The 22,396-nt window shown below is 47.5% G+C and overlaps 3 protein-coding genes across 4 annotated transcripts; 2 read left to right on the top strand and 1 right to left on the bottom strand.

Moving 5' to 3' along the window:
* The first annotated feature begins 787 nt into the window (after positions 1-787).
* LOC134629631 (3-oxo-5-alpha-steroid 4-dehydrogenase 2-like) lies at positions 788-9,308 on the top strand. 2 transcript variants are annotated; one of them, XM_063477130.1, is made up of 5 exons: positions 788-1,154; positions 7,295-7,458; positions 8,399-8,500; positions 8,593-8,743; positions 9,139-9,308. In XM_063477130.1, the coding sequence occupies exons 1-5, from the start codon at positions 889-891 to the stop codon at positions 9,203-9,205; spliced, it is 750 nt and encodes a 249-aa protein (XP_063333200.1). In that variant the 5' UTR covers positions 788-888; the 3' UTR covers positions 9,206-9,308. The 2 variants fall into 2 exon arrangements, with proteins under 2 accessions (XP_063333200.1, XP_063333201.1); XM_063477131.1 differs by lacking the exon at positions 8,399-8,500.
* A 1,306-nt stretch (positions 9,309-10,614) lies between these two features.
* Positions 10,615-12,686, top strand: dpy30 (dpy-30 histone methyltransferase complex regulatory subunit). The gene is made up of 5 exons (XM_063475557.1): positions 10,615-10,651; positions 11,393-11,433; positions 11,513-11,560; positions 11,646-11,788; positions 12,546-12,686. The coding sequence occupies exons 1-5, from the start codon at positions 10,642-10,644 to the stop codon at positions 12,616-12,618; spliced, it is 315 nt and encodes a 104-aa protein (XP_063331627.1). The 5' UTR covers positions 10,615-10,641; the 3' UTR covers positions 12,619-12,686.
* A 460-nt stretch (positions 12,687-13,146) lies between these two features.
* On the bottom strand, positions 13,147-19,890 carry psen2 (presenilin 2). Its single transcript, XM_063477129.1, has 11 exons — positions 19,586-19,890; positions 18,709-18,858; positions 18,415-18,620; positions 18,199-18,340; positions 17,882-17,949; positions 17,567-17,787; positions 17,348-17,446; positions 16,756-16,815; positions 16,582-16,668; positions 16,389-16,504; positions 13,147-15,033 (listed from the first exon to the last, which is right to left on the bottom strand). The coding sequence occupies exons 2-11, from the start codon at positions 18,844-18,846 to the stop codon at positions 14,878-14,880; spliced, it is 1,293 nt and encodes a 430-aa protein (XP_063333199.1). The 5' UTR covers positions 18,847-18,858; positions 19,586-19,890; the 3' UTR covers positions 13,147-14,877.
* Between the last annotated feature and the right edge of the window lie 2,506 nt (positions 19,891-22,396).

Raw genomic sequence — 22,396 nt, 5'->3', positions numbered from 1 at the left:
GCACCGTCCGTATTACGCGCAGTGTTGCCAACTTAGCGACTTTGTCGCTATATTTAGCGAGTTTTCAGACCCCCTAGCGACTTTTTTTTCCGAAAAAAAGTCGCTAAAAAAAGACGTGAAAGCGCGTATCACTTTTACTCTCAACAAGCAGCGGGTGCTGTAACGCAGTCAGTTCTTCTTTTACTCTTATGCTGTTTTGTGGATCACAAGGTTTAAAACTACTTATAAACACACACACACAAAGTAACTCCACCAGAGTGCCTATTTCGGGTCACTTTTGCCGGTCCAAGCCCGGGTAAAGGAGCAGGGTTGGAATTGTGACATTAAAAAAAACAATAATTGCTAAAAGAAATTTAATTTGTAGTTCTAAATAAACTCTAAATGCATTTAGGACGTTTTTTACTCACTTTATGTCTCTTCCACGATGTTATTTCTCTCTCCAACAACATAGGTTACAATTATATTAGCATGACCAATTATGCAAATTAGGCGATGACGTCATTTAGCGACTTCTAGCGACTTTTAGGACAGCCAATAGCGATTTTCCTTACTGAGGTGTTGGCAACACTGAGTACGCGTACTTCAAGCGTGCGGTCTCTTAATTGGGACACAGCCCTTGTCTCTGCGCACACGCTGCGCATGCTCACATCACAAACCCCAAATGTACTTCTTCTTTTTTTTTTTTCTTTGTGAATATTTGTTATGGTTCGGTTTGGTCAGAAGTCAGCGTCACATGATAACACCACGTCCCGCCCTCTCGGTTTCTCTTTTCTTTTGAGACCGGCTGAGCAGGAACTCGGGATGCCAGTAGGTCACGTTTAGCACCCTCCTCCTCCTTCTCCTCCCCCATTTCCTCCTCCTCCCTCCTCTCGGCTGCTGTCGGGTGTGATGGAGTGCCGCGAGGCCGTCGTGTCTTACCTGAGCTGGGGTCTGGTGGTGGGTGGGGGTGCTTACCTGCTGCGGCAGATGCAAAACTGCGCAGAGTACGGCCGCTACGCGCCCACGCAGGCGCGCTGCTGCCCGGCCAGGCTCGGCTGGTTCTTGCAGGAGGTGCCGGCTCTCTTTGTGCCGCTGCTGCTGTTGCTGCTCCCCGCGGAGACCGGGACCGGGAGGAGGCTGCTGGTCGGCACCTTCATGCTGCACTACTTCCACAGGTACGGTCTCATGCTCGCGTGCAGCAGAGAAACACTCACGATGTAAACTTCTGATTATTCATAGTGTCGAGGCGCTGCTTCCACTGTGGGTGAACTCAGACTGAACAGCTGATCTTACTGTGAGTGATCTTTCTGCTCATCGCTCTGCCTGTCCTGTAATTCTGAAACACAAACTCTCTGTTAATTCACAGAAAATGTCTTTTTCCTCCACTGCAGACCTGTTTCTGTTACTGTCACAGTGAAAAAACACAACCTTTCCAAAATGGATTGTATCGGAGTCCCGATTCTGGCCCCCGGGCTTTGTTTGACACCCCTGCTCTACAGAAAGTGCTTAACAGGGCCAGAGCTGGCGAGGTGATGGATGACATCACCGTGTGAATATGAAACAGAAGGAGTAATGACTCCATGGGTATCGTTAGTAGAGCCAAGTCAGAGCATTTATGAACAGAGTGTTCCTTTGTTTAACCGTTTAGTCGCCCCCCATCACTCGTTTTAAAACTCGAGGGGACCAATCTTTCCAAGCTGTCGCACACAGACTGTGGAATGCACTTCCCCTATTTCTACGGTGTTTGGAGTCAGTGGAGACCTTCAAAAAGCAGCTGAAGACATTTTTATTTCAAAAAGCTTTTTATTAGACCAGAGTTTTTATGATGTATTTATGACTGTATTGTGTTTTTACCTTGTAAAGCACTTTGTGACACATGTCTGTGAAAGGTGCGATATAAATAAACTTTACTTACTTACTTACTTTGAGCTGCTCCACCTAAAACTGTGGAAGTGCAGATCCACGCATGTTTGAGACGCAGCTGAAGGACGGCCGTGTGAACTCTCTGTGTCCTCCAGCTCAGTCTGAGCAGCTCTGTGAGCATCTGCAGGAACAGATCTCCAGGCGTCTTGAAGGACATTCACAGCTCTTCTTTGGATGTTTCTTGTTCTAGGATCCAGTACCACACCTGCTCAAGTCTGCCCACCTGTGAAGATTATCCTGTCGTCTCCCCTTGTGTCAAATTAAAAGACTGACACAGAAAACACATGACTTTAAAAATAATCAAATTAAAGCGCTAGTAGTATTTAAACCAAAAAATGATGTGCAAGTAGGAAATGATTGTAACATAATGTACACACATTGTTATAAACATTACTGTATGGTTTTATGATTCATATAACGGTACTACATGGTATGGACGCGACACACTAACGTCACTAACGTCACCGCTCCCGGGAGCGCGTGCACAGCAGCGGCGCCGTCATGGAAGGAAAACTGTCACCTTTTTAAAATCTCTGTTTCTGCTTTCGTCCATCCTCCTGTTTTGCCTCTCGCGCTGCGTTCTTCTTCTTAGTAATGAGGGCAGACGATACAGGCGATATGCCCACAGAGCTTCCTGTTCTTCCTGCAGTTATAAGAACACATTTATGTGGTATTAGTATATGGAGCGTCAACAATAAAATTCCACGTCAATGAATTTTATGTATATTTTATGTATTTATAGTTGAAGATATAAAATGAGATATCCAAAAGAAATAACTGTACGGTTTGTAGAGGGATGTGGCACAAACAAATAAACAAACAAACATAAAAACAAATAAATAAAGAAGTTAGTCCACCCTCACAAGACTCCCTCCCAAACGTTCACAATGGCACACATGTCTGGGTGGACTAACTAAAACAAAACTACAAGTAAATCAAAAGAAAAAGGACAGCAGAGAGAGCCCAGCAACAGCGACAAAGTCATCAATTTAAAACACGCAGAAAGCCCAGCCCTCCCTCGCCCCGACCACCTCCTCCAGCCTTTACAGCAGGCCAGCCGAGAGATATAATCTCTCCAACATGTCCTGGGTCTGCCCCGGGGCCTCCTCCCAGTTGGACACGCTCAAACCACCTCAACTGGCTCCTTTTGATGGGAGGAGGAGCAGCTCTACTCTGAGCCCCTCCCGGATGGCTAAAGTTCTCACCTTGTCTCTAAGGGAAAAGCCAGCCACCCTTCGGAGGAAGCTCATTTTGCCTGATCTGCGATCTTATTCTTTCGGTCACTACCCACAGCTCGTGACCATAGGTGAGGGTAGGGGCGTAGACCGACTGGTAAACTGAGAGCTTTGAAGCACCTCCTGAAGAACCTCCCACAGGACACTCCAAGGGACACGGTTGAATGCCTTCTTCAAGTCCTCAAAACACATGTAGACTGGTGGGGTAAATTCCCATGCACCCTGGAGTACCTCGAGAAGGTAAAGAGCTGGACTACTGTTCCTCGAAGGTGACAAAGACTACATTGTTCCTCCTGTATCCTAGGTACGACTAACGAATGGACTCTCCTTCCCAGCACCCTGGCAAAGACTTTCACAGGGAGGCTGAAGAGTGTGATCTCCCTACAGCTGGAGCACACCCCCCGGCCGCCTTTCCAGACCCTCACCTTCATCATGAGCTTGATCACAAGTGGCACAAGAAATTAGCTTTCTCCACAAGGTGGATGGCCTCTCCCTTAGAGAGAGGCTGAGGAGCTCGGCGACCCGAGAGGAGCTCAGAGTAGAGCCACTACTCCTCCACATCTAAAGGTGTCAGTTGAGGTGGTTTGGGCATCTGACTAGGATGCCTCCTGGGTGTTTCAGCGTATCCGAAGGAGGCCCCGGGGTGGCCTTGGAACGCCTCAGGGTTCCCCTGGATAAACTGGAGAGGGGGGTTTGGGCATCCTTACCTAGGTCGCTGTCCCCATAACCCGGCCATGGGGGCTTCCATAAGTGGAAGAAAATGAGTGGATGGATGGATGGGCGATTGAGCCATGTTACCATTTCCCATATTATAAACTATGATCAAAACTGTGACTAGCATAAATAATGAGTTTCCATTAAAACAGGTAACCCTAAACTCAGTTAAACACCTGTGCTACTGCTCTGCACATTTTCCTTGTTGTTCTCTCCTGGAACCTTTAAATAGGGCCTCCTGGCTGTAATGTCACCCTGAACTGGATAAACAGAAGAAATCTCTGAGCTGATTACAGAAAGATTTCCATTATTGTTGGAGCAGGCTGTCAGGCGGAGCTCTTCTCTCATTGCAGGGCTGCATTCAGCCACACAAACTCTTTGTTACCAGTGACAGCGAATATATCATGTGCACTTACTTATAACAGAGCTGCTGACAGGCACACCCTTCAGTCTGTGCCGGCATGTTGGGAAACATTTGACTTTCAGTGGGATCAAGTTCAGGATTGTCTCAATAGTTATTATAAACATGTTCTCCAAAGTGCTTTATCATTGGAGGGATCGTTACATCCAGCCGTGCTATCCACTAAGTTCTTTTTGTTTTTATAGTGTTTAACACAAAGAACAATCTTATTTCTACTTGTCTTCACTTTAGGCATTTTCAAAGCCCAAGATATTAAGTTTACTATTGCACTACTGCACTAAATGTCACGGTCTGGCTGGCAGACTGTGGGGGTGTAGGGAAGGAGGACCCAGGCGCGGTGCTCTGTGTGCGAACAGTGCGTTTATTTACAATGTATGGTACTAAACAACAATAAACCCCCGTGTTTCCCAAGACTCCCGTGTCGTGTCTTCTCAAAAAGTCCGTGCTCCGTGTTCTCCACTCTCGTGTGTCCACACACACCCCGTGCCTGCTGTCCTCCGATGTTCCACGCTCCTCCTGAGGGGAAATAACTGAGGCAGCCGTCAAGACACTGTATTCCAGTAGGCATACACTCACAGACTTTAACTGAGCTAAGACTGCCGTGAAGTCTCACGCAATGATCCTGCGTCGGTGGGAGCTCCAAGACTCTCTTAAGTAGCTCCCCCAACGAGGCCTGATCAGCAGCAGGTGTGTGGCTTTGGGTGTGGCCAGTCCGCCAGCAGGGCCACACCCACCAGGCCTGAAGGTGCCCGCAAACCGGCGCTCGCAGAAACACATATACATACACACACACACACATTTAAGTGAAAAAAAGAAAAAGAAAAGAAAAAGACAGCGCTGTAAACAACGGTAGACTGGTGGGTAATAAGTGAATGAACAATGCAGAAAACAGAGATTTGAGACGGGAAACTGTTCTTGAAGTACACACAGAGAGCTGTGCATGAAGTGTGATTTTTATCGTTGTGGAAGCAAAACAGCAAAACTCAGAGGGAATTCATGACGACATTGATCAAATATGAAGCGTAGTTTGCTGCTTCTTTTGCTGCTGGCTCGGCGAATTTTGGTTGGAGAGAGACAAAACCTGCAGCTCAGAATCAGCGCAAAAAGACGTAAACACAGCGCGGACCCAACGCATCAGAATCGCTGAGCTCCGACAGCGTGTCCGTGTAGGGGCCGTCGGGTGAGAAAGCCGAGAAAGAGAAAGCTGATTCTGATGCGTCGGGTCTGTGTTTACGTCTTTGTGTGGAGTCCGTGTGCCTGCTCTCATTTGCTGTTTGGTGGTTGTTGAAATGGTTTTGTGAGCTTTAATCTGAGAAACTGGCGTTTCTGGCAAAACAGAGTTATATTTAAAAGTCAATTCAAGATTTAATGACTCGATATCGCTTTATTCAAGCTACTCACCTCCCTCTATCCATCTGCACTTTCAACTGGACCACGGTCAATCAGAGAGGTCCCACCCCTGACTATCTCTGATTGGTTTAGTCCACGATAGGGGCATAATGTGTGTCTGTTGTTGACCACACGGAGAGTTGCAGAAATTTTTTTTTTTGTTACCCGAACAGTTGGTCGCACCCGTGTGACCAAATTTTTTTTTTTAGTCGCACCACTGAAAAATTTGGTCGCATTTGCAACCAAATTGGTCGCACTCTAGAGCCCTGCCTGTGATAGTTAAATTCATCCCATAGTTTGGTGATCAGTTCAGGAGTCACTGCTGTGGTGTGATTTCACAGTCCACAGTTGTTGGAAGTGGAGGCATGTAAATGGAGCCTGTTATAACCACCACAGTCTGTATTACTGGACTCATTATCTACTAGTTAAACCTTTACTTAAAAAGCATCTCTAGACCCAGCAGTCTTAGCTAATTATAGGCCAATCTCCAACCTTCCTTTCATATCAAACATCCTTGAAAGAGTAGTTGTCAAACAGCTAACAGATCATCTGCAGAGGAATGGCTTATTTGAAGAGTTTCAGTCAGGTTTCAGAGCTCATCACAGCACAGAAACAGCTTTAGTGAAGGTTACAAATGATCTTCTTATGGCCTCTGACAGTGGACTCATCTCTGTGCTTGTCCTGCTAGACCTCAGACCTGTTTCTGACCAGGATATGGCCTTCAGTGCACACATTAAACCATGATGTAGGACTTTCTTCTCCCAGTATAAAAATTACAAATATCCTGTTTCAGAGTGATGCTGAAAAACTAGTTATGCTGCAATAGGTGTAGGCTGCTGGGGGATTCCCATGATGCACTGGGTGTTTCTTCTTCACTCACTATGTGTTAACAGACCTCTCTGCATTGAATCATACCTGTTATTAATCTCTGTCTCTCTTCCACAGCATGTCTTTATCCTGTCTTCCTTCTCTCACCCCAACCGGTTGCAGCAGATGGCCCCGCCCCTCCCTGAGCCTGGTTCTGTGTTATTCTTTACCTTACAATACAGAGCGCTTTGAGGCCACTGTTGGTATGAATTGGCAGTAATCAAATCGAATTGAACTGAATCAGGAGGAATAAGTGTTAAAGGCAGGAGACCTGCTGACACGGCTAACCTCGCGTCTGGAAAAGATCATTGCTGTAGTTACATCACAACAGTAACTCTGAAAGTGATAATCATTCGCTGATAACTAATAACTCACCTGGGGCACAGACACGAAGGCGTGCACCTCAGTGATTCTGACAAAATGCCGTTGATTATGTCATCATGGCATGACGAATGGAGAAACCGGGAATTCTGGGTGGATGTTTGAACACTTCTTGGAAAATGCATCTGTTTCATTTTTTAGAGTTCATTTAAAAAAATCAGGGAGACAGTCCTGAGGTAAGCACACAGACCTGTCCGTGGGCGGAGTTTCCTCTATCTGGGACACAAACAGATGCTGATGGAGGGTTTTCTAACCCACTGACACTTAAGGTTGCGTGTGGGAGCTCCATGTCAAACTGGAAGGGGCGTCGTTGCAGATCACTGGAGACTTTTACTTTGAAGGGTGGTGAAGTTCAAACAGAAGGTAACGTGAGTTTGTCCCTCAGGAGCATAATCTACGCCTTCCTGACCAGAGGACGACCCATCCCGCTGAACATCATAGTCTTCGCCGTAATCTTCTGCTCGCTCAACGGTTTCCTGCAGGGCCACTTCCTGCTACACTGCGCTCGCTTTGAGGACACCTGGCTGACCCGCGCCCGCCTCGCTGCAGGTGAGTCACAGCTACACCCACCAGTCGCCATGAGGCCTCGCCACCATTGTCTGAAGATTTCGTTTCGAGGCTGTAAAAACTACATTACCCACAGTCCTTGGTGGGTTTTTCCTTAAAGAACAGTGAGGCTTTGATTGGTGTGGGTCAGTGAAGGGCATGATGGCAGTCGTAGCTGAATGTCCCGTAGTGACTTTGGTCTTTAATCCACACCACACTGACCAATCACAATCATCCGTTATCATTACATCAAGAAGGCAGCAGTTGTAGGAGGAAGTCCTCCACCACCACGCCTCCACACAGAGAGGTCATGTCAGGGTCACCATGTATATGATTGCTGATTCAAACATCTGCTGACTTTTACCCTTAAAAGTCTTTTGTTTTCCACACTGGGATAAAACTACGACAGGAAAGCCAACTCGGCGTCAGCATCTGGCTGGTTGGTTCTGTGTTCTGGTTCTGTGTGTGGTCTCCATGATGCTCTGCGGCTTCATGGAGACCACACACAGAACCTGCATTACAGTCTGCAGTCTGGATTCAGGGTCCTGGACCGTTGGCAGACAAGCTAAATTTATATTCCTGATCAAAGCCCGCTCATAATCACGTCTTTATAAGTTTAGTTCGGCTAATCTTACACATGGGAACAGAACTCTGACACTAATAATAATCTTACTGGTTGTTGGGCCATCAACACGATTCAACGTAAAAAAAAAGGAATCGGGTGACGTACACCAGGCATGAAAGAAGACAGCAGCTCGTATGAACATGTAAGTTTATGCAGGTAAACCTCCGTGAAAGGCTACCTGGTTACCCAGGAAACCAAACCCAAAGTGCCAAGCTGTCAGCTACAAAGTGATGTGTGGGTGGAGCTTTAGACCAGGTGATTTTACCTGTCTTGTGAAGCTGTACAGGCGCACCTGATGAACTCTGTCTGTGTGTGAAGGTGTTCTTGTGTTTGCACTCGGTATGATCGTCAACATCCACAGTGACTGCATCCTGCGTGGGCTGAGGAAACCCGGAGAGGTTGTCTACAGAGTCCCCCATGGTACGCCGCGTCCTCCTCGTGAGCAGACCTCCTCGCCGTTAGCCGTCGGGGCTGCTGCCTCTCGTTAAGCTGCTGCTGTCGCTGTGTTTCAGGGGGCATGTTCGAGTTTGTGTCAGGGGCGAACTTCTTCGGGGAGATCGTGGAGTGGTGTGGATACGCTGTGGCTGTCTGGTCTTTGCCAGCCTTCGCCTTCGCCTTCTTCACCATCTGCTCCATCGGGCCCCGAGCCTGCATGCACCACAGGTAACGAGCCTCTGACGAGGCTTTGCCGCTGCTGATGCGACGGGAGAGTGTGATCATTAAGACAGCTGGTCCTCCAACAGGAAACATATTTCTGACCATTCCGAGTGTCCGGCTAAGCAAAGCGCTCAGAAACAAAGTCCCTGAGTTTCTTTGGCTCTCGTTAAAAAGTCTTTGGGGTCCAGAAATACTTGAGTGCCAGGTCAGCCCTGCACGGGGGGCTTTGTAAAGCTACTGAGGCGTGTGCTGTAGAGCACAGCGTCAGCATGTTTCACACAACGCTGATAAAAATGCTGCACAGTTTCCATTTAAAGGCTTCACTTTGTGTTTCTGGCTGTTAAACCCAAACATCATCATGAGAAGTTCTCTCCTCTGAAATGAAACTGTGCTTTCTGCAGAAACTACCAGCAGAGGTTCAAGGACTACCCTCGCTCCAGGAAAGCCATCATTCCCTTCATCCTGTGAGGAGCACCGAGCTCGGCCGACTCCGGAGATTGAAATCTGCTCCTCTGATCCGAAGTTCTTTACCAGCTTCACTCTTCATCCAAAGTTTATGCATTTGTTTAATCATCACCTGCATGGTTTTTACTCCTGACGTTGTCCTAGTGTTCCCGTTGATGACGTAGCTTCCTCTAATGAGCCTCTGACTTCAGAGCGCGTCCTCCTGTGCTGGCGCATGCATTACGCACAGAAACGAGCCTCGACCCAAAGACGTGAATGAAGACTCCGATGGAAAGATTTCAATTTGACGCTGTTCAGATTCTTTCACCTGCTGGCTCCACACGGCCTGTTTTTTAGTTCTGATGTAGCAGCGCGTGCAGGCTGGAAGGCGGTGTTCTGGATATCATCATTTGTGTTATGATGGAGGTCCGAGTGTGCGTGGGTCAGCCTGGTTCACTCTGAGGCCAGCGGCAGCACGCCGTACTAACAGGACATTTTTAACAATCCCATTTGTGAATAATGGTTTTTAAATGGTCTTCGTCTTACTGCCGTTTAGCTAAAATCATCTTTGTTCACGTTTATACTTTTTATTGTTTGTCATTGTTTGTCGGCTTTAAACAGCTGAAAAACCTCAAGCATACCAAAGCTGAATGCAGACTGTGAGCGCATGGTGACAGGAAGTGACAACTCAAGTAAAGCAGGAAGTAACCAGACACAGCGAAGAGAAGAAAACAGAAGAAAACTGAGCAAATGTAAGACTTTAAAGGTTCCCAGGTTATTCTTAGTGACTTCAGCATGTTCAGGCGTCCGTGTGAAACGGGCTCCAGATGAAGGCAGGAGGTCATCCTCACACACTGAAGATTGACTTCCTCTTTGTATGGAAGGATTTTTGTCATTTTATGATTTTGTATTATTAAAAACACAAAAAAATTAATTTTCATATTTAATGAGTCAGACTGGTTTAAAATTCAGTCTTTCTTAAAAAGCATGTTTTAACTTCTGATGACCGCGTCAGGATGACCTGAAGGTGGGGCCCAAGCCTTAGTTTGCTAACCAGCTTTTCCATCACGAGACTCTGAGAATGAGAAAAACAAACGTGCGGTGTTTGGATATTTTATGGAAAAATGTTCTTGACATGATGAAAATAATATTCATTACAGCAGAAGCGGTGTCTGCTTTACAAATTACTTCAGATGATTTTGTCTCAATTAAAATGCTGTCTAATAAAATAAAACATACTAATTAAATTAAACTTGTTTTATTTTGTCTGTGCTCTCTTTTGATGACAACCGTTCTTCCTGAGTTATTTCTATGCTCTTTGTATATATGAAATTATATAAATGATACAGAAAACCAACAGTATAATTTAGTGTGTCAAATTATGAATAAATAAAGGGTGTTTTATTTTGAAGTGCCACTGAGGAGACCGGAAGCATTGGTACGCCGGATCCACAACAAACATGGCTGACGGTAGGTTGATTGTTGGCCATTGATGGCGTTTTTCGGCGTTTTTTGTTGTAATTCGGGTTCTTTTCTCCGTGTTTCCGGTTGATTTCGTTGTTTAATGGTCGCTTTGACTCTCAGCAGGTCAGTTTCCGCTTCAGGAGAAGTTAATTTGGCAGAAAAGAAGCGTTAATGCGGGGCTAAGCTAGCCCGCCTGCAGCGCGGCGCAGGCTCGGTGCCGATAACGGAGACACAGCCCGGGAGAAACGAGCTGAGCCGCTCTTTGTTCCACAGGCTTCCTCTTGGAAACAAAGACGTTCAGAGATTTTCCTTCGACGGCGTTAACTCCGTAAACAGACTTGAAGATGTTCCGTTTAAAGTTCATCTACGCCAAACTCCATTCAGGAAATGTCCATTTCTGCGACTCTTCACTTCTCTGTATTTAAACGGGTGGATTTTTGCACCTCTTTGTTATTCCTGAGCTTTTTTATCAATCCGCCGGGGTCAGCATCGATACAGTTATAGATGTGAGTTAGTTTGTGCCAAACTTAATGGAAAAAATCAGCCACTGTAGGCTTGTCTACCTGACAGCACAGAGGGGAAACCATTTGTGTGGAGCTGAAATGGTTAAATCAGTCACGTGTTAATTGAATTTGACCACCTATGAATCAAATACAAGCAGGATTGATAAATGAATCGTTGGGGTGCTCATAGTGTCTCTGTGCAGCAGCTGCACTCAGTTTTCAGCAGCTCTTCTTTGTGTTTCAGATCACACAGAGGTGGAGCAGTCCATGGAGGGACACACACCTGTGAGTAACGCACACACACAAACACACACACAGCGTGTGACCTGTTTCTCTGATCAAAGTGTTTGAAATCCTCCTGCAGGTTTCTGAAAACCCACACGCAGAGTATGGCCTGACAGACAACATCCAGGTAAAACACACACAGACACACACAGCCCTGTGCTTGATGTGAAGCCTGCCGCAAACTCCCAGCATGCTTTGCTGCTGCTCCTCAGAGGACTGTGGAGAACGAGAAGGCGAGCGCAGAGAAGATGTCGAAGCAGAAAGTGGACCTGCAGGCGCTGCCGACCCGGGCGTACCTGGACCAGACGGTGGTCCCCATCCTGCTGCAGGGGCTGTCGGTGCTCGCCAAGGAGAGGTACACACACACACACACACAGAGTTGGCAGCTTGCGACCAATCAGAAACATGGACATGTCTACCTGCAGCAGAATCAGAGTGAGCTGCTGAGTTAATAACATTTATTCATACAGACTGACGTACTATTAGCCTGCTGCACGAGTACAGATGGGCGGGGCTATAAGTGTTTCAAGAGCTCAGGAAGTCCGGAGCAAAGTTTGGAGTTGCTTCCTGGATCAGCGCTCCGGTGTAGAAGAAACGAACGCCTCGCTGGATTCTGAAATTTCAAACCATGTCCTCCCAAACAAGAGCAGCAGAGGTCTATTAACACATAGTGAGTGAAGAAGAAACACCCAGTGCATCATGGGAATCCCCCAGCAACCTACACCTATTGCAGCATAACTACGCAACCCAATAGGGAAGCAGATCCTCAGCAGTAGGGATAGTTTGTAATTCCGTGCCGGGCGACAGCTTCGGTGCTTCTTGTTTAATGGCGCTCTGGTTGGCGGCGGCAGCGTGGTCGACGTGTTTGCCGTGTTGAACCTCGTCCATGTCTGTTTTCCACTCAGACTCCCAGAAGTGCTTCCGTGCGCCGCTGTGACCTGCAGCTCGTAGGTCAATGAAAAGGTTTTGAACTGAAACGAAGTCTGTGCGAGCTCGTCCTGTCGTCTCATTCAGGAAATATTTACTCGTTAAAATTCATGTGTGAAAATGTTGAACTTTCTGGTCTCACTCTGCCTAAAATGCCTCCGCTGAAGGTTTGTTTCCTCTTTCAGACCGCCGAACCCCATTGAGTACCTGGCTGCGTTCCTGCTGAAGAACAAATCCCAGTTTGAGGAGAGAAATTAAAGAGTCTCACTGGTCGAAGCTCGTTTTTGTTTTCTTTTTTTAATTAAAAATAAAGGATGTGAAAAACATACTGTGCTCTGGGCTTTTATTCTGAAAGGTTGATTCTGCTCTGTGCTGCTAGTGAAAAGTTCTTTCAAAGTTAAAGAGAAAAATTTGTTAAATGGGGTAAAAAAGATGAATAAAAACCTTAAACCTCATGAAGAGCGAGGTGGTGACGTAAGATCACAGCAGTTTGAGGAAAATGCTTTTAAGAATTTGTAACTTTAATTTGTACGTTTAAAAACAAAACCCATAAAATTATTTTCAAATACGAGATTTAACTGTTTGAAAAATGAATGTTCTGGATGTTTGAGGGGGAAAATGGGTGTGAACATTTGTTTAATGAAGTTTCCAGACAAATAATCTGGAACTAAATGTAAGCTTTAAAAGACCAAGTCAGTTTGACAAGAAAAATAATTTTTATTGTAAGAATGAAAACACTGAATACACGACAGGAAACCAAAATCAGGAGCCAAACAAGGCTAAAAAAACAGATTATAATAAACTTTATTGCACAAAAACAAAGAACTGGAACATTTAAGACCCGCCCAGGTAGTGTTAAAGCTACAGCAGATTATTAAACATGGAATCATCCAGAAAGCAGGACACCTGCTCCGTCTCTGTACGGCGTCCCGTCAGGCCCAACATTCAGTGTTTCTGTTTGCGTTCAGAAAACACATTAAAAAGAAAACGGCTAAAATAAATATATTAAAGTTATAATTAGTCAGTTAAAAAAGAGCAGATTTTGTTTTCAGTTTGAAAATCTGAGCAGTGCTGCCATAAACGCACAAAAACATCCAGCTGTATGCGTCCTGTCTGCACAGGAAGTGGGAAGCTGTGTGAGAACACTTTGTGCACGCCATCGGCTCCTAACGAGACGTTCACAGTAACCATGAGCTCGTTCAGCTCAGGCTGCTCTGAACACTCAGTGTCTCTGTTTTCTTACAGTCTGGATCTGGATGATGTCACTGAGAGGGGAGAAACCCAACGCACTCGTTTACGAGAGCAGCCAATCAGAAAAGAGCCAGCGTAAACACCTGAAACGGCTCGTTTCAGACAGGCTGGCTGCACTGAGGTGCGGTGTCAGGTAAAGAAGGATGATTACGAACTGGGAATCATGCAAAGCTGCTGTGGGAGAATCAAAACACGGAGCTGGAAACGAGCAGAAGAGTTTCAGCTTTCATTAACAGCAGCCTAATTATGTCAATGTTACTGTTTCCAGCTGTGCTTGCGGCTCTTCACTCGATTGTCCAATGAAAGGCCAGAACAGACCCATGTGTGACCTCTGACACTGAAGCTACAGGCGTCTGTGACGCTGTGAGCGCGGCTGCAGCTGTTAATGAGTTCGTTCTATGTTCAGGTTTATGTTTATAAATGTTTCAGTGAGGCGGCATCGCTGACGTTCGCAGCCCCAAAGACTCAAATACAAAGACAGAAAATCCAGTTTGCACTTTTTTCTCGTCACTTTGGATTCATTTATTATTTTTTTACTTATTTTTCCCGTCTCGATCAAAAATTAAATCCCGTCTTTTGTTTCATTCCCAGTTCACTGCTAATATGAACTGTAACGAATGCAGTTTGTTTTAACGTGTTGGAGTTTTGTCGCTCTTGAAAATGAGACCTCGTGTCTCCTTTAGGTTTACCTGCTTAATTAAAGATGAAATAACAAAATAATAAGAATAACAAACATCCTTCTGGATAAAAGCTGAAGCGTGTCAGCAGGAAATACCCAATCACAGCGCTCAGCAGCTGCTTCAGACTCCTCCCACTGCACTGTTTAGATTTGGCCTCTCAGGGTTTCATGTCATGGCCCTGAAGCGCTTCACTCAAAGTGAGCTCGTCCCTCAGGTAAGTTTCATTAGGTCACATGACCCAATCAGACATCCCACCTGTTTCCTGAAGTTAGAGCGATGAGCTTAAATTAAGTGAAGAATGACGGGAACATCAGCCAATCACAGAGAGTCGTGGTGACATCACCATCACGGCTTCAGAAACACGACAGAGACTACAGACAGGGTTTAAATATCAGTCAGCAGGTGACCTAGAAACAACCTGAGCAGAAACAACCAGGTAACAGCCACGCCCACCTTCCGCACACTCTTACATCAGTTCCTGCGGTCTGAGGACGAGCGCAGGAAACAATCTTTGTGCGTTGCATCAACAAAAGGCAGCAGTCCAGCGAGATAACGAGGAGCGGGGTGAGGTGGGCGGAGCTTTGTCTCAGATGTAAAACTGGTGAGCAGCCAGGTTGTCCATGAAGGGCTGAACCAGGAAGTCCGTGGAGAAGTAGAAGACGAGGCCGAAGGTGATGGAGATGGGCAGCGCCGGCAGAGCCTTCTTAAAGATGGCCAGCAGCAGCAGAGTGAGGCACAGACCCTGAGACAGGCACAGGTGAGACAGAGGTACAGGTGAGCACAGGTGAGACGGCGGAGCAGGTGAGCACAGGTGAGACAGAGGTACAGGTGAGCACAGGTGAGACAGAGGTACAGGTGAGCACAGGTGAGACGGCGGTACAGGTGAGCACAGGTGAGACGGCGGAGCAGGTGAGCACAGGTGAGACAGAGGTACAGGTGAGCACAGGTGAGACAGAGGTACAGGTGAGCACAGGTGAGACGGCGGAGCAGGTGAGCACAGGTGAGACAGAGGTACAGGTGAGCACAGGTGAGACGGCGGAGCAGGTGAGCACAGGTGAGACGGCGGTACAGGTGAGCACAGGTGAGACGGCGGAGCAGGTGAGCACAGGTGAGACAGAGGTACAGGTGAGCACAGGTGAGACGGCGGAGCAGGTGAGCACAGGTGAGACAGAGGTACAGGTGAGCACAGGTGAGACAGAGGTACAGGTGAGCACAGGTGCTGTTTTAAGTGAGGAAGTCCTGCGTGCCTGACGAGGGCCTGCACAGCTCATACGATTAGTTTTACATGTTTGACGTCGGCTCCTGTTGATCTCAGGTGGAAACGTTTTGCTTTTCCTGTTTCATTAAACTCATCTAAGTGTGATGACAGAGGACAGACAGGCTGTAACTCAGAGCTGTGAGGAGGAGGCGGGGCCGGGACACGCCGCTGTGGTGGATAACCGCCGTTGTGTCAGCGCGGGATCTATCTTTTTTAGAAACATCGAGATCCTTCAATGCTGTGACCTCGAAGGATCGGTCTCGGCTGATTGAACTGGTTGTAAGTGAGAACCAGTGCATTCAGGTCCTGGGTTGTGTGAAGCCCGCCCCTCGCCCTGGTTACCCGTTTCCTGTCCTGTCTGTGGCTGTGGTCGGCGTGGTTTCATCTACAAAACTGTCTCAGTAAATATGGTTACGGTCGGTGTGTGCTGTGACTCTGACCCAGCTCAGGTGTATCCTGTCACCTGACCCTGCCTCCCCCGCCCTCGGCTTCCTGTTGTAAATGCGTTTAAATGCAAGTCCGTCCAAAACACAGAACAGGCCAAAGTTTTGTTGCGTAACTTGTGACGTTTCTCTTACTAAATCAAAGTTAAGACTCTGAAGTTGAAGAAACTATATGAATCATAACGTCTGCGCACAAAGGATATTTTAACGTATCCTCTCTGTGGCCACGAGGCTGTAATTCCTGCGCCAGCCTGAGCCCATGCCTGGCGTCGCAGACGCGCGGCGTCGCAGACGCGCGGCGTCAGATTCTTGGCACACCTGATCCGGGTTGGTTTGACTGTAGACGCTGAGAGTTTGTTGTGGCGTAGACATTAGGGAGTCAAACGTAAAACTTACGATAAGAATGGCAACGAAGCAGGCGAGCGTCGTGTTCCAGTCGCCCCCGGTCGCCGCCGCTTTTCCAACCAGAACGCTGTAGAAGATGAAATCGCCGAGGCCTAGCTTCACGCCTCCTGCACACACAACAGAGACGCGTCAGAGAATTGCAGACCGCCATTAACCTCGGACAGCTGAGCGATGGCGGACTCACTGTCCTCCTCCATCTCGTCCTCTGGAAGCGATCTGGAGTGTCTGCTGGGAGGCTCCGCCCTTCCGTCGCTTTGCTCCGCCTCCTCATCTGAAAAACAAAATGGTGTCCGAGCAGCAGTATTAGTTCTGTGGATGAACACACAAATGTGGAGATGTTATGGGCACGATACCGGACCTGGTTCAGAGCGCTGAGTCTCATTGGGGCTCGCCATCCCCACCGTCCACACCATGGCGGCTGAACACAGAACAAAATGATAGGTGATGTCATCGGGCTGCGATTCCTTATATATGAACGGTTTTAGATTCGACCCGAGGATCGTGATCGCCTCAGGACGCAAGAGCGCTGCAGCGGCTCGACGTGAGAGTCTGAATCTGGTTTCATTACAGCGGAAGTTATCATGTGACGTCACGGCCAGGAAGCCCTCATGAACTTTACCTGCGCGTCACGACGGGAACGTCTAAACGGCTGATTTACGAGTCTGCCGGTTTCTTATTAGCCAAGATCGAAAGGTTCCAGGAAGTGCTTCCCAAAAACCTGAGTTTCTGAGTTTCCCTTCGAGGTCGTCTCTGAGGCGCTTCCTCCGGGCGCTCTGAGACCTCAGCAGAAGAAGACCTCGAAGGTTCCTGAAACCTTTAGATTCCTCTTATAACGATCAGAGAAGGAAACGATCACAAACATTAGAATCAAAAATGACCCAGAACATTAGACGAACTGCAGAGCTGTTATTGATCGGCCCTGATCGAGAACAGCTGCTGGAAGCACTCACAGGAGTAGATGAGGGCGGGGAAGATGGGCTCGTTACGCTCCTGAGCCGTTTCCACCAACATCCTGAGAGGACCTTTAGGACTGAGGACGGCCACCAGGTCTGCAACAGCACAAACAACCTGAGCAAAGCATGATGGGAAAACTGAGAGCAGCACCGCCGCTTGAAGCTGGCAGGGAGCTCTCCACAACCCCCACCCCCAGGTCTGAAGCCTCCACTCACCGTAGACGGAGATAGCACCCAGGATGACCCAGGCCGACCACTCGGGCAGGTATTTGATGAAGACGAGGGCCATGAGGGCGCTGATGAGGATCAGGTAGGCCTGCTGCAGCTGGAGCGGGCCCTTCCAGTGGATGCAGATCATCCCCACCGCCCCGAAGTTCCAGATGATCACGCCCACCGTCGGGTAGTCCATCGCCAGGTTGTACGTCTTAAACACCTCCCTGGAAATCGGAAAAAGCAACACGAGCGTCGAGACGCTCTGTGACAAACGTTCCGCATCACGCTGTGGCGTCAGTATCCAATCACAGGACTCACCCCAGGTACATGAAGCTGAACCAGAAGAGCAGCATGAGGGAGGACAGGATGAGCCAGCCGTGGATGAACTGAACAAACACATCAAAGTGTCACTTCCTGTACAGCGCACACTGGTCCTCGAATGCAACGCTAGTCTATCATACAGACGGCAGTGGGGGCAGGAGGAGTTTTCTGGGGGAGGTCGGCTTTCTGGCTGCATGACATCACACGTGACATCACAGCACGTCTGCACTCAGCAGAAACCTCGGACGTCTCCTTCATCTACATTCAGGAGCAACAGGAGAGACGGGTGAATATGAGGAGGAGGAGGAGCTCACCTTGTAGCAGCGATACTTGTACAGGACGACCAGGAAGATGGTCATGACCACAATGACGCTGATCATGATGATGGTGTTCAGGACGGAGTTGAGGAGGCGGCGGCCAACGGAGGAGGTGTTCTCCGTGAACGGCGTGTAGATCCTGTGGAGAAAAACATCACAGTTAGCTGAGAGGGGAGGAGGTGGCGGCGTGCGGCGGCAGGAGCGAGGACCTACAGCTGCTGGTCCGTCTTCTCCGTGTAGAAGCTCACAGACTTGATGGTGGCAACCACGACGACCATGCATAGGGTGACGGGGATGAAGAGCATGATGACGTGCTTGGCGCCATACTTCAGGGTCAGCTCTTCTTCCTCAGCTTCCACCTCCGGATCTGACCCGCCGCCGTCTGCAGCGGCCGCCCCCGGCCTCCTGCTTATCCCCGCCTGCACCAACAGAGGGCAACACTTGGCGTCAGCGCAGCGGGACACGTGGGAACGAAACACTGGAGACACTCAGCGAACGGAAACTGACCTTTAACCTTTTGGTTGGCGTGCCATTGGGGGGCGTGAGGTCTGAGTCCGGTATGTAGGAGGGGAGCGCGGGAGACTCGGACCGGACCAAGGCCGACCTTTCGTTGTAGATGTCTTCATCGCTGTCGGAGGCGTTCATGGCGTTCTGACTCTGCAACAACAGGAAACAGCACAAATCACCTGACAGGGCGAAAAACCGAGGCAGGAACACGATGACGGTCCACGCGTGCGTCCGCTCCATTTCTGACCACGACAAACCCGCCCACGCTTTTAAAAAAACTTTTATTAACCAGCTGCTGAGACCTGCGGTTCCTCTGGCGTCCAGCAAGGGCAGCACTGAGTCATCCCCACAGACTTTGGTCTCTGTAGGTGATTTCCTGCTGCGGGGCACCTGTACCTGACGAAGCTGTTTAAATCGCAAGCTTAGTTCGCATTATTGGGGGCGTGGCCTGTTTGACTGACAGGTGGCTGTAGCCGTCTGTCCCTCTGATGGACTCGTGTCCATCGGAGCGTCTTCAGCTCGACTACACCGTCTCCAACCTCCTTCAAACCTTCGGTAACACTCGTCTCCACCCGTGGATGGTGGAGCCCGGGATTCTAACCACCACCTGCCTCTGTCCTCGCACATGTCCACCCCACCTGTCACCTGTACTTCCGAGCCCCTCACATTAAACGTGAGCTCATTTTTCCTCCTCCGCTGATGAATTCACGGCATTACCGGATCTGTCCGCTTCAAACCAGACCGGCTTCGGTGCGACTGACTGCGGCACAAAGTGCGCCTTTTCCGCTGTGACTGCGCTTTAACGGGCTGCTCTGTCCGCACACGGAAGCCATCGGAGCGATCGGTGATCGATAACAGCCAGAAAAAGCGAGTTTACCTGGATCACAGCGGAGACCACAGCAAACACCGATCAGAAGACCCGGAAGAAGGCAGTCAGCTGACCCGCACAGCACGTGACCTGCCGCTACGTCACAGTATAGTTGTCAGAGAGTTCAACGGTGCATCACCGGAGTGTGGACCGAAATGTCAACAACAAAACAAAATCAAATAAATTCAAATCCTCCCAAACAAACGCGTCTGTGTTAAAAACATGCTCTGAGAACTTTCACTTCTGCAGTTCTTACGAAATAAACCGAGTCTCACTTTCATATCACCGCCGAGCTTTTTGACCAGCTCAGCATCAGATTTCGGATCGTTTCTTTTCTCTGTTGCAGTCACACTTTCCTTTTCGGTGTTTTCCTGTTAAAAACAACGTGCAGATATAACGGTCTGCTCTCTGCTCTTCCTGTGCTTCTCATTTCTTTTCCTCTGGATGTTGTAAAACCATCGCCCACTGCTTTTGCCGCCTTTCTTTCACTTTGTGCCGTATTCTACTCTTAATCTCCGTCCTGCTAACACTGATCATCCACTGAAAGCCTCTTTTTGCTTCCTTTGCTGTCCTATCTGCCGTTTCGTTTCCCTTAACTCCATGATGCGCTGGCACCTATAAGGTGACCATAAGCCCGTCACAGTAACTCTGTGCCGTGTTTGCTCTGTCAGGGCTGCAGGCTGAGGCTCGCAAACCAGCCAATGATGGACTCGAGTCCGTATCACAGATGTCGGTGGTCTTGCATCTTCAATCCTGGACAGCAAACATACTGAAATCATTTCTTACAGAAGCACATCAGGACCGATTTATTACCGTTTGGGTTTAAAATCCACGCAGCGAGTTTTATTCACTGTGAAATTAAAAACGCCTTCAGTGTCTGATTCATGTTTATTTCATTTTAGAGTGACCCACCGTCCCCTTTCCCCGGACATGTCCACTTGTCACGGGGGGATGACTGATGAAAATGTGTGACGTCATCCCCAGCTGCTGCGTTGTGTGGCTGTTCTGCGCCCACAGACGCCTGATGACGTGTAAAACATGCCAAAGCGCATCTTTTCAGACGAACTGTAACAGAAATTTCCGTCCTACCGTCCCGGTACCGGTAATGTGTCTTATACAGATGAGCCATCGTTTCTGTACCATTAATTATTCCAGAGGCTTTTACGCGATTTGTTTTTGCACTTGTTGACTTTAAAAGCCTGCGTGACATTTTTTATTTCACCATTAACCGCAAATATGTTAAATATGTTTCTTTAAGCAAACAGTTTTATTAAAGTTCTTCATGACTGGGCCAAGTGTCTCTTTTTTGGAAATCAATATTTGGTCACCCTCGTTTGTTAATTGTTAATTGTTGTTAATTAAAATTTCCTCACGGACAGGAAGTGACGACTTCGCGAGGTTAACGATCACGTGACGTTGCTTTTGGAGCTTTTTATTTTATTTTATTTTTTTCCTCCAACTTTATTTCAACAGAAATTTTAACAAGAACACACGGACAACTGTAGCGCAAAATTATAACACAGTGGAAGAGTATGCATAATTAAACACACAGGATAGAAATACAGATTAAACGGGGGAAAGTGACACAGACACACTGAATATTTAAAGAAAGACATTAAAATATTACAAATATTCATGTTTTTAAAGCTTTCTTGTTGTGACAGGAACAAACTGTTGTGTTTCTGTCCTGAGAGTGGAGAGCTTACATTTACAGATGTGGAGTTTGATCGATGAGGGAAAAGCATGAGAGTCTTTCTCACTAAAGTCAGTAAAACCAAATAACAGGTTTTGGTACAAAAGTACAAATTCTGATCAGACGCTGTCAGAGATGAAACTAACGATATGTTTCATAAAACCTGAGTAGAGGTAAATGTTTCTGTATCGCTCTTCTGTTTTTGAAGGAAGCTTTAAGGAGACTGTCAGGACAGGGCGGGGCATGGACAGGTGTGGGGATGCTGGGATGTTACACCTGGAAGGAACGCTGAGTAATTTAACAATGAGCCTGTGTTATTGAATATTTGACTTACAAGAAGAATACCATCATTAAACCAGTTTTCAAAGAAGAGCGATTTGATTTGTAAAGAATGTTACAGATGTTCCAAATATAAAATATTTGTGAGCAAATGTTGAGCTTTGCTATAGGTGTGTGGTGCAGAGAGGACCCAGAAGGCAAATTAACAAAATCCAAGAAACTCCAAATGAAGATAAAAAAGACACGAAGCGCTTCAAGCATGATAAAAAAAGAGGAAGGTGTTCATAGCGCAGACACACTGAGGGAGACACAGGTGGAGGGGACACTGGTGGAGGGGACACTGGTGGAGGGGAAACTGGTGGAGGATACATGAGGAAAGGCTGAGTTTTGGACTCAGATCATTAAAATGAGACTACGCTCGACCTCCTGCCGTACCGTGTTCAGCCAGGACGAGTTTCTCCGTTTCTTTCTAATAAAACATCCCGAGCACGTTGTGATGTGACTCCCTTTGCTTCCTAAACACTGAGCTCCATCATTTGTTTTTAGCAGTGAACACCATGTTTGCAAGGATTTTAATAAATCCTTGCAAACACAACATGTGCCCTCTCTTTGGAAAGAAGCAGTCGTGGTTCCTGTCCCTAAATCTAGTCGTCCAAAAATTCTAAACAACTTCAGGCCTGTTGCCCTCACTTCAGTTGTAATGAAAGTCTTTGAAAAAATCATCAGAAATGTGATTATGAAAGAGACTGAACATCAGCTGGATCCAATGCAGTTTGCATATAGGCCCAACAGACTTTTAGAACAGTTTGAAATCAGGAAAAACCTGGTGGGCTGGATTTTAGATTTTT

Source organism: Pelmatolapia mariae, linkage group LG6 (assembly GCF_036321145.2).
Source record: "Pelmatolapia mariae isolate MD_Pm_ZW linkage group LG6, Pm_UMD_F_2, whole genome shotgun sequence".
NCBI lineage: Eukaryota > Metazoa > Chordata > Actinopteri > Cichliformes > Cichlidae > Pelmatolapia > Pelmatolapia mariae.
This window is presented reverse-complemented; position numbering and strand designations above follow the sequence as displayed.